Source organism: Vespula vulgaris, chromosome 3, assembly GCF_905475345.1.
Source record: "Vespula vulgaris chromosome 3, iyVesVulg1.1, whole genome shotgun sequence".
NCBI lineage: Eukaryota > Metazoa > Arthropoda > Insecta > Hymenoptera > Vespidae > Vespula > Vespula vulgaris.
The window spans coordinates 7,231,743-7,245,000 of record NC_066588.1 but is presented as its reverse complement, the minus strand read 5'-3'; the positions used below and the strand labels follow the sequence as shown (position 1 = coordinate 7,245,000).

The 13,258-nt window shown below is 43.8% G+C and overlaps 1 protein-coding gene across 3 annotated transcripts in view; it reads right to left on the bottom strand.

The window, feature by feature from the left end:
• Positions 1-9,805, bottom strand: part of LOC127062112 (nucleolysin TIAR) — a 387,317-nt gene extending 377,512 nt beyond the window's left edge. For 2 of the 3 annotated variants that reach the window (XM_050989797.1, XM_050989795.1), the window contains exon 1: positions 7,112-9,783. Coding sequence is in view for 1 of the 3 variants with exons in the window: in XM_050989791.1 (XP_050845748.1) it covers positions 6,378-6,629 (252 nt within the window). In the remaining 2 variants the exon portion in view is untranslated. Of the gene's footprint in view, positions 1-6,377; positions 6,688-7,111 lie in introns of all 3 variants that reach the window. The other variant, XM_050989791.1, reaches the window with a different exon arrangement.
• Between the last annotated feature and the right edge of the window lie 3,453 nt (positions 9,806-13,258).

Genomic DNA, 13,258 nt, shown 5'->3' with positions numbered 1-13,258 from the left:
TCTTTCAGTCTCCAGCGTGTTTTGTTCTCGCACCACCCGGCATTGAAATTTTGAACGCACGTTACAGGATACGTTCGCAAGGCAAACGAGACGGACGAAAAGTAATCGCACGTTCATTCTACTGAATATTGCCGAGTTACAAGCCACCGAGGCATTTGAATTTCTAGCGACCCGAGAAAACGTTCTAATATGAGTTTCTTGTCTCGTGTCTTTTCTCTCGGGAAAATCGACGAGTTAGTTGCTCCTCGAAGATGGATTCTTTGTCGCATATCGTTCGTATATATATTTCATAAGGAGAAACGTAAGCTCCGGAAAAATTTCATGAATAATAAAGAAAGCACGATATCGCGTCGGAGAGATCAATATCACTACGAACTGTATTATTTTCTCGGGATACAGCGGATCTCTAAGAGGAAGAGGAAGGAAAAGTTTTAAACGTAGTTGTAGCGAGTTAGCCAAGGAGAGCCGCACTTTAAGATCGTCTAATGACATTAGAGAAAACATTTAGCAATCCTCTCGTTTCTTCTCTTCTTCTTCTTCTTCTTCTTCTTCTTTGCTTTCATTTAGCAGCATTTTAGCTTGTCGAAAATCGATATTTACTAATTATATTAAGCAGAATGTCACGGTTTACCTTGGATCGACGTATCGTACGACTTTCATGTGGGGTGGACGACAATCGGACGGTTAACAATAATTGGACACTCGTCCTCCCATGAAAATGTAGACGCGCAGAGAGAGAGGGAGAGGGAGAATGAACGAGCTGTATCGTGGCGAACCCTTTCGGAAGTCGACTCGCAGATATCCGATTCCTGTCATGTTTTCACTGACGACGATTATCCGATTAGCAATCGCGCGCATCGCTTGCACGGATTGACGTGGCCAACCGCAAGAATTCTTTACGGACTAATGGTCCACAAGAGAAAGAGAGAGAGAGAGAGAGAGATCGATCGGTAAACATAGAACCGTCGACTTTCGTCACACTGCTTTGAGTCTTGTTTATACTCGATAACGATTACGATCGTTCACCATCAAAGTATAAAATTATAGAATCGAACTAACGATCGATCCTATATTTTAATTGATTCAATGGCAACTGATCAGTAATTATGAGGATTAAAATTTTCCTTTCAATTTATTCCATGAAATTGATCGGTTCACTTTTCGGAAAAGTTCAATTAGTCTATGACGAATGAAAAAATAGGGAACGTAGCAAGATAGAAAAAGAACAAAAAAAAAGATGTGTATGTATATATATATAAAAGGGAGAAAAAATCGAGTGGCTAGAGTGAACGGGGGTAATCGAGCATCCTACTTAATATGCCGAACAAGGGTGGAACAACGCATTGCAAAGCGGCCGCTGCCGCGAGTGGGCGGAAACAAATGGCAAAGGGCATTGGCGGCTATCCTCTCCCTGGGAACCGTATCGTCCAGCACCCTCGCTACGGACAGAGTGCCATCGATTACGCCAAAATTAACATTTAAAAGCGGAAAATTTGCAAGTGCCGAGAAGCTCTGTATACCATACTAACCGTAGGTACCACAGTACCTACGTAACGCGAGTACCATCGCACGTGCAGGAGCATGCTCGTTCCTCTCGTTAGCGATGGCGAGCAACGAAAGGGTGCAAGACGAGAGAAAAAACGAAAGGGATGTTACGAGTAAAGAAGGGAGAGAGTGAGTCTCGGAAACCCCTCGCTGTTAAATGTAAATGTCCGGCATTTGTTACTTCTCTCTCTCCTTCTCTCTCTTCCTTTCGTGTAGGAAGCACTGTTTGTTTGTATCTGCGGTTCGCGAGCACCACGACGGTAACAGGGGTGCGAGTTGGTTGCGAGGGGTAGCAACGAGAACGAAAAGGGAGGGACCAGGCCGCTCTGGAGCTCTCTCTGCTATTCGGCATTTTTTGTTACTTCTACTTTTGCCATATACTTTTTTATTTTTGCATGGCCCGCCGGCTTCTATGTAAGCCAGCGCGTGGGAGAGAGCTTCGGGACGCTCATTTGTAAAATTTTATGATAACCTCCCCACCACTTCTTTATTCTCTCTCTCTCTCTCTCTCTCTCTCTCTCTCTCTGTCTCTCGTGCGTATCTCTCTTCGTCGAGAAACTCCTCCTCACCCTCTCCTGTTACCGTCGCGTTGTATCCATTACGAGCGTGCTGCTGCTCCTTTTTAGGAATTTCGTTTTAATTACTGCCCGTTCGCCGTGTATCCCCATCCCTCCACTTCGTCTCGTTCTGCACCTTTTTTACTCTTTCTTTCTCTCTCTTTCCAGCTCTCCACGTTCTGTCTCTTTTTATCGGTCGGCATCACGCGCACGCGTGCCCATGACCGCGCGAAAACTCTAAACGACGTTGCACATCGATCTGAGAGAGAGAGCTTGGATATCAGAAAGCTATTGAAATCCCGCGAAATTGCGGTGCAGCCGTACGCGAGAGCCTTTCCCCGTATCGGCGGAGTACCATCGCGCCAACCATCCCCCTTTCACATCCCTTTACCACCCCTTCTCTATAGCTGTGCCTTTTTCTACCATCCTCCTCCGCCCCGTTAACGAATACGATACGGAGCACCGATGAAAGATAACCAAATGAAAACCGGAAAGCACGAACTCGGCGTTGCGGTACCGTTCCGCTTATGGAAAATCGTCGAATCTGCCTGGTTGAAGGAAGTTAATCGAGTTTAAAAATGGTAAGTTACCTCGCGCCTAGCTCGATCAATTTTTCTATTGTATGTATACGTATGAATATATTTTTTAAATAATTCTTTTAAATGGAATCTATGAAAAACAATCGATCGATGTTGTTTCGGTGATATTACGTTTGGATTCAAATTCTCGCGATAAGGAGAGAAAGAGATGATTATCTTGTTCCATTTCAAAGTCAGAGAAATTAATGACTCGTCATTTGATGATTTGTAACTCCAATGAAGACGATTAGAGAATCATGCAAATTTATATCTCTTACAACATAAATATTATTTACAGAATAGGTACATCTATTCTTCACAAAAATAATTACGTTAACGTTATTTTTTCAACAATACGTAGCGATCTAATATTCTATGTTTTGATCAAAATGAAGACGTTTTTAAAACAAGCGGACCTTCTTCATTTGATTCGTGAGGAAAACGAAGAAGAAAAGCATTGTGCTTGAAAGTTAGAGGCGGCATGCTGCAACCTACAGCGCGGCGTCTGTGGCAACGACTGCCATACTTGTATGGAGCCGCGACTCTTTTGATATTTCAACGGAGTAGACGAGTGGCGTGTCGTAATGAAATCATCTCCATCGCTTTGATCTTCGCCGCGTGCGCGCGCGCGCATCAAGCAGCCATCACAGGCAGCAGCTCGCGTTCGCGCTCATTCTCGTCATCCCTTCGTTGGTAGGAGCAACCTTCGCGTCCCTTTTCCTTCAAAACGGTTACACGTTCCCATCCCTCTCTTGTCGGCTTTACTCAACACCCCCACCCTCCCCCCTCGATCTACCTTTACCCTTACACCCTCTGCTACTTTCATAATGAGTTCCTTCGCTCGTTTTCTTTTTTCCCTTTTGACCAGCTAATTTTTTTCCAACGACATGGCACGAGACTCTTCGTTCTTTCTCTCGAGACCATCGTTTGAAAGAATATTTCTCAGAAGCAAAGAGTATTTTTGACATATATATAAAGATCGAAGAAAATCTAGAAGAAGAAGAACAATCTACGAAATCGAATATCGTGTAAGGAGTAACATGATTGGATCGGCAAAGCTCTGATATCACAGCTGATGAATGTATGAGAATCGTGTCGAAGGTTGGTAATGAAAAATACCTAGAAAGACATAATGAAAAAAATTAACTTTTTCGAGGTCGAATGAAATTTATGACAGAACATAAAGGTTTCTCAACGTCTTAATGTTCTCTACGATAATATCGTAATTATAAATGATCTTTTTCTGTTAATTATCAATGTAAATTTATTTGAGTTTTGTTCGTTATTCGTTTTGAGAGAGTTCGAAGAAAAACGGGATAAATGAAAAACGAAGCGAAGGAAAGACAACGACATCATGCAAGATTCATTCGACTCTCCGAAGGTGTAATAGTATCTTATTAAATTATAGTATGATCCATCGGAATTTACGATGGACAGAGACGATGATCGATACCCGAAGAAGAATCGATATAGAGGCACCAAGAAACAGGGGCTGGTGTACGTACTGGGATGAGGGATCTCATCTTCTTTGCACAAGAGAGCCACGACCGTGGCAGGTATATAAGGTGTATCGAGCAACAAGGACTAACGGCCTTTAATTAATAAAGTTACGCGAACAACTCTCAAAGTCTTCCCGCTCCTTCTCTACTCGTTCTCTCCTCCCAACGCGCGCCAGCTATTTCCCTCCGCTTTAGAAATTCTGCTATTTCTCCCCTTCTCCTTTTCCATCCCTTCTTCTTCTTCTTCTTCTTCTTCTTCTTCTTCTTCTTCCTTCTTCGATTTCCCTTAGAGTGGGATCCTATTCGGGAAGTTGGATCTCTTTGTAAAACTCGTACGCGTTTCCCTGCTAATTTAAAAATACCCCATTTCCTACCGAGAAGATGATCAGCGAATCGCGATGTTGAACATTACATCGAGCAATATTATCTTCTATCTTTCTTAAAAGAACGATTTTTATTTCCGCGTACACGTCGAAGGAATTATTATTATTCTTACCGTTTTCTCAAGTAAGCGAGCATCTTTATGTTGAACCGATGAACAGTCCATTTTTGGGTATACCTAGTTTTCTGTAGCGAGCATCCAGATAATTGATAACTCGCGTGACAAGACTATGCGTCTTTTCGTCGGATACTCAAACAGGCGCCAAAAGTCGAACTGGTCCCTTGTAAGGACGTTCTTACTGAATGATACAAGGAGTGGGGAAGGAGTTGAGATCGACGCAAAACGGGCTGGAAGAGTTAGCCCGGAAAAGGGTAACGCGGACTACCAACGTGAGGTGCCAGGATTCGAGAAATTAAGTCGCATTCTCGCTGCCAACCCCGTCACCACGCGCTACGGCAAACGTTGTCATCGCAACGAAAGCTCTCTTCGAAAGGATACGAAAGGCGAGTTATGGCTCGCTAAAGAAAATTGACTTGAATCCACGCCAGGATAATAAAAGCGCGCCACGCTACGTGGAGCTACGAGCGAGAAATATGAAGGAAACGATCCGATACCGGTAAGCAAGAACTCTTTCGATGTTCGTGGCTGCCGCCGGCTGCACTCTTTGGTAAAAACGAAAAATATCGAAGAAAGAAATATATCGCTATAGTGCTTTAGTCGGACTTACAATCGATACCGATTGCTCGTGTTCCTTTTGCGATACGCTACACGACAATGTACCTATGTACGTAGCAATGAGTATCGATTATACTCGAGTACGTATTACATCAGGATCGATGTTATCGTCGATACACTATGCTCGTAATATTCCTATGAAACGATCCTAGCAAAATATCGACTTTTCTCCGTAAGAAACTAAAAGTGATTCCAACGAATGTGGCGTAAGGATATGCTTGTCGTTAGATATAACAAAATTGTTGAATCGATAAAATTACATTCGACGCATTGTCTTATTTCATTTCTTTCCATTACTAATTAAAGCAACGAAAGGCAATCGGTGATGCGTAATCATCGGCGATGCAAAGCAATATTTCGTTATCTCGATGATGAATGATCTATGAGTTGTTAAAGTTCTTGTGATATTTTTATAATCACTGTCGATGACAGTGACCGATCGAGGAAACCAAACATAGCCGGTAAGTGCATAAAATTGTCTCGGTCCTTATTCGAACGAAATATTCGATAACTTCCTTCGTTGGTACGGGTATTTAAAATACATACATACATACATACATATATACATACATACATATATACATACATATATACATACATACAATACATACATATAATGCATACATACAATCCATACATACATACATTCATAGTCATACACGCATCACCGCTTTAACTTAACATACGAGCCAACTATACAAATACTATAGGTAAGTAGCAAAGGAAATATGTGTACCTACTTTATACGGCAACATTCGGTACAAAGCAAAACGCACACGACAGACGAATACTTCATGGGATGGATAAAACGTGTTTCAGGATTGAGGAGCATTCTACCGAGCACAGCATTTGTGAATGGACGTGTTTCGTACAACGATCTACCTTGTGTTCCAGGTAACATCCGGCATGTAAGATTACTTAGGCATCTATAATCTAAGCTGATCAATTACCTACGTCAATGACATACCTACTTGCTGTAAAATCTTTTTTTTTTTAAGGGTCCGCTCGAGAGAAAAGCACGCGGTGAGCGAAAGTTGGTAGTTGTCGAGCGAGGACGCTAGCGGTTGTGCAGTCTCTTTACCTTGTTCGGTGTAGTCGCTTGTTGCTGCGGCGAACAGCTGGTGCTGTGTACAGTTGGTTGATTGGTTGTTGCCGGCACGATGCCCTGGTGATTCAGGTGACTCAGCTGATTCAGCTGGTTGAGCTGCTGCGGCTGCTGCACCGGATTCTGGCTGGTGGCCTGCAGCTGTTGATGATGCGTCTGATGCGCAGGATGAGTCGTCTGATGGTGCGTCGCAGGGAAAGTGGGCACCGTGAACGGGACGAACAGCATCGGGCTGCCGAGGATGTGCGCACCACCTCCACCCAATGCCCCCGTCTCCTCCCTACACCTTTTTCGTGCGTTTTTGGTTTTGGATAGCTCTTTTAGTCCATCGATCGTGTTTGTTTTGTTGTTGTGGTTTTTTTTATTACTTTTTTTTTTGTTATTTTTGATTTGTAACTTTTACTTTTACTTTTATATTTACTCTTACTTTTGCGACGTGCTACTATGTATTATTGCCTTTTTTGTTTGGTTATTATTTTTTATTGGGATTTTATCTTATCGATCACCGTCGAGGACGAGAATGATGACGAAGAGAGTGGTAACGGATGTGGTGGTAGAAGTAGTGGTAGTGACTACAATGGTAGTAGTAGAAGTAGTAGTAGTAGTAGTAGTAGTAGTAGTAGTATTTGGTGATGATAGTAGTAGGGTAGTAATAATATATATAGGTATCGAAGTGAAGATAGGAATGTATCTTAGCGATTTATCATTACCTGCACTCCTGCCCCAGCCCTTGGTGCTGGGGGTGGGCGTAGGGGGCGGCTCGGACGGAGGTGGTGGACGCCACCCTCGCTACCCTCAGCGATAGGCCGCCCCGTTGGCTAGTAAGCTGGACCGAAGGAGGTTGGTGATTGGTATGCGCACAGCAACAGGCACGGCAGCCGATCGTTTGTTGTGGTGCCGGGATAGCCTGAAGGTGGTGATGAGTTAGGGGCCCCCTGGGCCCCGTGGAGGAGGGAGAACACGGGTACACCCCAAGCAGGCAGCCCACCACCGCAGCCCCGGGGCCCGGTGTGCTCGGTGCCAACGCGCCTGTAGACGAGGCCACCCCAACCTCGCTGGCCCTCCTGCAACCACTGCACCACTGCACCCACCCTCCTGAATTGCCTGACTGATTCGGCCTCCTGACACCGATCGTTGAGCCGGACTGGACCACCTCAGCTGGACCCTCCTTCCTTTCGGGATCCCCCGCGGCTGGGATCTTGCTACTTTCTTTTCTTCCCAACTCGATCACCTTCGATCGCTTACGCGCGATTTCTTTACGTTTATTTCACTATTAATGAAACTTTTTACTTATTTCCAGCTTCGACAAAATCGAATCTTTCGGATACCTTTCGACGCGTCAATTAAATCCGCGAAGAATCGAGCTCGACGACCAATAGTCGTGCACAAATTTGTTAATCGCGATAAAAGTGATCCGACGAATTTCAAGCGTATCGATATCGAAAAGTAGCAAAGGTATTATAGCCGTCGTCGTCGTTGTTCGGCTGAGCGGAAATGTAGACGAGCAGCTAAGCGTGTGCGTTCACCGGGAGAAGTCACGGCGCCTCTGATGCTTACTCATAACCACGTGGTCGAGCTGGGGTAACTTCCGATCGCAATCTCCGGAAGAGGCAGTGTGAGAAGCGTCGGCGAACGGAAACTTCGCGAGTACGAAGAACGTCCTCTTCGCGAACGCGTTTACGATCTTTCTCTTGCTAGGGCTACGACTTCTCTCTACCGTGGAAAACTTTCTTCAACTATACCGCCAACACGAGTTTCGAATAGGAAACAGTTATCGGAGTATTAAAGGAAAAGTAACGTGCTCGAGCGTTTCAACAAGTACACAACAACGATTTATCGCGATCCTCCCTTCCCGTTCACAATAGCGGCACTTTTTTATCCTCGCACCATTTCAATCGGCTATCGCGCGTAATGATCTTCCTCTCTCGGAATTCTCGTCGATCGTCGATTTCACTCTCGCGAACAGGTGGCTCTTCGACGATGTATTCTCGGTATGCAAATGTGTCGTATCACAATTAACCAAAGATCTCTAGGTCTATCGTTTATATTCGCACAGAGATGTAACACACGCGTTCCTAAAGAAAATAATAAATCGTAGACGATCGCTATTCGTTGTACTTCGATATACCGGTAGGCGTGTACGAGGAAGGATCGATGATGATCGATAATAGTAGTAGAAATACACTTTAATTGCTAGCTGATCGATCGTGAGAAATATCGCATTGATTTTTTTTTTTCGACGAACGAAACGAGGGATCCGGTTAAAATGACATTATCCTATATATTTTCCTTTCCCTTTACTCGTTATACTACTTTCCACTTCGTATTCTCTTCTTTCCTGATTTTCTACGGACGTATCAAATGCGGTTGCGGCGGATGTCGTTGAGAGTAATCGTCAGGTTGACGATTTATTATAGAAAATGAATGAAGCGACGGCAACCCCCCGTAATCTCTCCTCCTCGAGATGGCACGTATCTTCTCGCGTGATCGCCCTCTCTCTCTCTCTCTCTCTTTCCCTCCCTCTCTCTCTCTCTCTCTCTCTTTCTCTCTTTCTCTCTTTCTCTCTTTCTCTTACTATCTCCGTTCTCCCTTTCACGTTGACGCGAACCGCAACGAAGCTTGTCCCCGCGTTCAGACAAACGAGGACGAAGACACGACGGGCGGAAAAAGAGGGAACCTAACCCGTAATGTTGGAAGGTCGCTCGCCGACTGACTAGCACTTCCGCTCAGGCTGTTGTGCGATTCAGAGTGGGGGATGCTTCGTTGGGTTGTTGTGTGTAGGGGTTGGTGGCGGCGGCTCGGCTCGTCGGTTGGTTGGTCGGGGTAGTTGTGTGTGCTTCGCTCGTACTGTGCGCGGGAAACCAGGGGGTTTCGAGCTTTTGCCGCTCGTCTAGCCCGGCGAAATAGCGACCAGTTTCACGTGGCAAGCACTACCTTCAGTTAGACTATTCACCGGAATATTTATCCTCTTCCACTTCCCTCCACTTTCTTCCGCTACGATCGTCCGACGAATTCTCTTCTTCTTTTTCTTCTACTTTTTATTTCCCTTCCCTTCCTCGAAAAAAACTCTAATCGTTCAAGCGAATATCGAAACGGCTTTATTTCCTTCTCCGTGTCCGATTTATTTCAATGTATACTACTTAGCTGCCGACACTTTCGACAAGCTTGAAGAATAATTGGACGCGTGCTAGGGATCACTTGGAAACCCCTGAAGACCGATTAACTCGTCGATCGAATCACGCTGTTATTGTTCCAGCTCATTCCTCATGTACCCCTATTTTATGATTCGACAGCTTATTTCACGATTTCGTTTTTATATTTTTGCGTACATGACAAGGTGAGTCCAATGGAAGAGATGAATTCCGTCGGACAAGTTTGACGTTTGAAAACTCTTCTTTCCTACAATTTTGACAATTTTATCTGTTTCAAGGACAAAACGAATTGATTTGTTAAGGCACTGAAGTAAGAGATTGACACTGATAATGAAAAAAAAAAAAAACGTAAAGTCGAATCCAAAAGATTTCAAGTTGCGACGGAAAAGAAAAAATGAAAAGAGATGCACTGGTCCTATTGCAAAGATTCACTGAACGGTTAATCGGTTTGATTTCTATCACGTGTTTACTTTCACGTAGACGTCACAGTAACACAATCAACGAGGAACACTGAATAATATTCACTGAATAACTCTCGATGTTCTTCGTCTTGGCGTTGATTACTGTTATTATTAACAGCAGCAATGAAATTGAACGAAGCACGTACGATTAATCACTTTAGCGAGGTAAAAGACGCGACGAAAGGTCCGAGGTTTGAAGAAGCGCGAAAAGGAGGGAATCGGTTTCTTCGGTAGACAGTAGCTTGTTTGTACGCGTGCGTCTTCGAAGAGTGTTGTTGTGTTTACGGCTCGCGTTGCTACTTTGTACCGGTGTGTTTTGATGGTAGTAGTAGTGATGGTGGTGGTGGTAGTGGTGGTGGTAGTAGTAGTAATAGTAGTAGTAGTAGTAGCGCTGGTGATGGTAGTGGTGGCGGTTGTATCGTGGTAGTAGTAGTGGTACTGGTTGGGGGTTGGTATCAGGGTCGAACGGTCTCGATGAGAAGTGAGGAGGGTCGTGTCGACGGTGGATATTAAAAAGGGTGGACGATAGGTAGGTGTATGGACGAGAAAAGAGGTATAGAAAGGTGACGGTGTGTCTAGGTGTCCTAATAGTGTGTCTGCTAGCGGGCTTGTGGACTTGGAGCGCCGTGTCCTGCACGTAGGTAGGCAGCGTGGAGACAAGAACCGTGTATCGCAATGTATCGCGGCGGTGGTGGCGGTGGCGGTGACGATGGTGGTGGTGGTGGTGGTGGCAGCAGCGACGACGCCGGCAAGAGAAGAGGTGGTGGTAACTGGAGGGGTGGTCTGTCGGATGGTGGGGCTGGTGGGCGGTAGAGAGGGCGGCTGAGAGGGGTGGTCTGCCTCTCGTTCCTTCGTTTCTCGCTCGAAGCGCTCGAAGAGAGGGTAGGTCGGACGATCCCGAGAGAGAAACCGAGGGCGCGCGAAGCGTCTACTCATGAGTTTAGTCTCGATACTCTTCTTCTTTCGATCTCTTTCTTTTTCTCTATTTATATTTCTTTTCGTTTCCTTCGTTATCAATAATTTCTCGTATGGATAGACAAACTTAGCAAAGGATCTCTTTGTCAAGGGAATCGATAAAAAGCGTATCAACGAGTCTCGCCGTTTTGCTTCTGGGAATGATATATTCGGGAGAGAGTAACAGCAAAGTTCCTCGTAGAATGGGGAAGCATAATGCGGTACGTCCATTTAAAGGGGCTATTAAGAATGAAATAATTACGAGCGATTATGCAGCTTGTACTACTTCAGCGTGCTTCATGATATTGTAATGGGATTAATTAAAAAATGACGGTATATTTTCACCTTTTTGCAATTAAAAAAATTTGAGCTCAACGATACAACATTGATATATTTGATATTATTTTATTGATATCAGACAAGCCTTTCGTTATCTAATTTAATATATGTTTAATACCGTCATTTTCATTAGACTCGACTTCATCGATTTTAATGTGCGTAACTAACAGCTTTTCACAAAATAGAAGATCGCTCGTCGAATTGCTGCAATCTTTCAGACTATGTCGGAAACTTTTGGCGACACTTCCTTGGGATACTACGAACGTAATATATTAAGCATTTGCATACGTATTGTTACGTGTCCTACATGCAAGGAGAATAGTGAACATTTACGACTTACAATTTTGCTCAAAGTATTCAAAAATGTGTACGTTTATATGCGTTTACATATATACATCATATATATATACATGAGTGCGCACGAACACGCACTCGAGGAAATAATAAGCGCAATATTCTATGCTTCCTTCTTGGAAATAACTATACGAAGAACTTCTTGGCAGTCTGGATTCTAAAGAACTTATGAAAAAAGACGTAGGTAAATGCCCTACCACCTCTACACTTCTCCTTCCTCTACACCTTCTTGCTTGCTCCCACCTTTTTATTTTCTCCACTTTTTTACCCTCTTTAAAATACGTTCCCTTGAAATCTTTTTTCTTCTTTTCCTTAGTTTTTTTTTTTTTATTATTATATCAGAGAGGATATTAAACTCATGTATTTTATTTCAGTGTTTTCATGAGCAAGCATACCTCGCACCTAGCATCTCCTTTACGTTTTCTCTTCTTTAGCCTTTTTACCCTCACCCAGGTTACGAGTTAATTTTTCCCTCGTCGAGTTTGTTGGTTGACTAGGAGGGCATTGAAACGGGCAGCGGTGGTCTGTGGTTTCGGTGACGAGGGATCGATCGGTGCCCGTTATTTCTTCCCACTTTGTCGTGGCTCCTAATTAAAAATTGTTCGCGGTCGTCGACATTGAAGAAAGCTTCGTATCTCTAATTGGGCCATCGTTTTAGCGTCGAGCACCGACGAATATATCAGAATCGTCAACGAGAATCGTGTAAACAATGTAAGATCTTTCAGATCTGACATAACAGATTCATCTCACGGAACTTTTCAATCATTCGCAATGATTTTTTTTTTATATACGCGGACACTTCTTCAGTTACATTTCACGCCCTAGGGTTTCGTACTTTCTCGGCTAATGACTGAGGAGCGAGACGGTAATGTATTCTATGCGGAACATCTACTATGCACTTCCCATTAGCATTTGTAATGCGTTACCTACCCCTAACTCCAACTCGCGTCTCGCGTTGACGCTCGTGCAAACCCATCAACGTACCATTTATAGCACCGTTTCGTGCTCTCGTACACGTGAAAAAGAGTTTACTACTCGGTGGTGCTCGGGAAATATGTTAATAGGATGCACCATAGGCTCACATTATATAACGCCGGTAGTTGGAAGATTACAGTCACAGGACGGCGTCACAGCATTTTTAGTTGTGTGTGCCTTTTCGTTCACTCGTTCACTCGCATTTTTCTATCCCCCTCGAGTCCACGATGTTACGTGAAAAATAGACGCGCCATTAGGACTTTTCACGTGTCACTCGAATCGTTCGGCATCGTTACGTGCGCTTGTCGGAACTACGGCGAAGTCTTCTTGACTCTTCCGCGAAGAAACATATCTTCGAATTTCTTCTTCCCGATCGTCTACTAACTTAAAATCCTTCATTTTACCATGCTTTTCTATCTATCCAAACATTTTTTTTTTATACACGATACACTTACCAAATCAGTAAAATTGTCAGCGGTGAATTTAATTTCAAGCATCATATATTAGTAGATAACGTGAATGAAATTGGGGAAAAACTTATGGTGATTTATTGTGTGTTTTACACGATCCTCGATCTTTTTCTTTAACCATGAGATTTCAAAAATCCTTTTCGTTCATAACG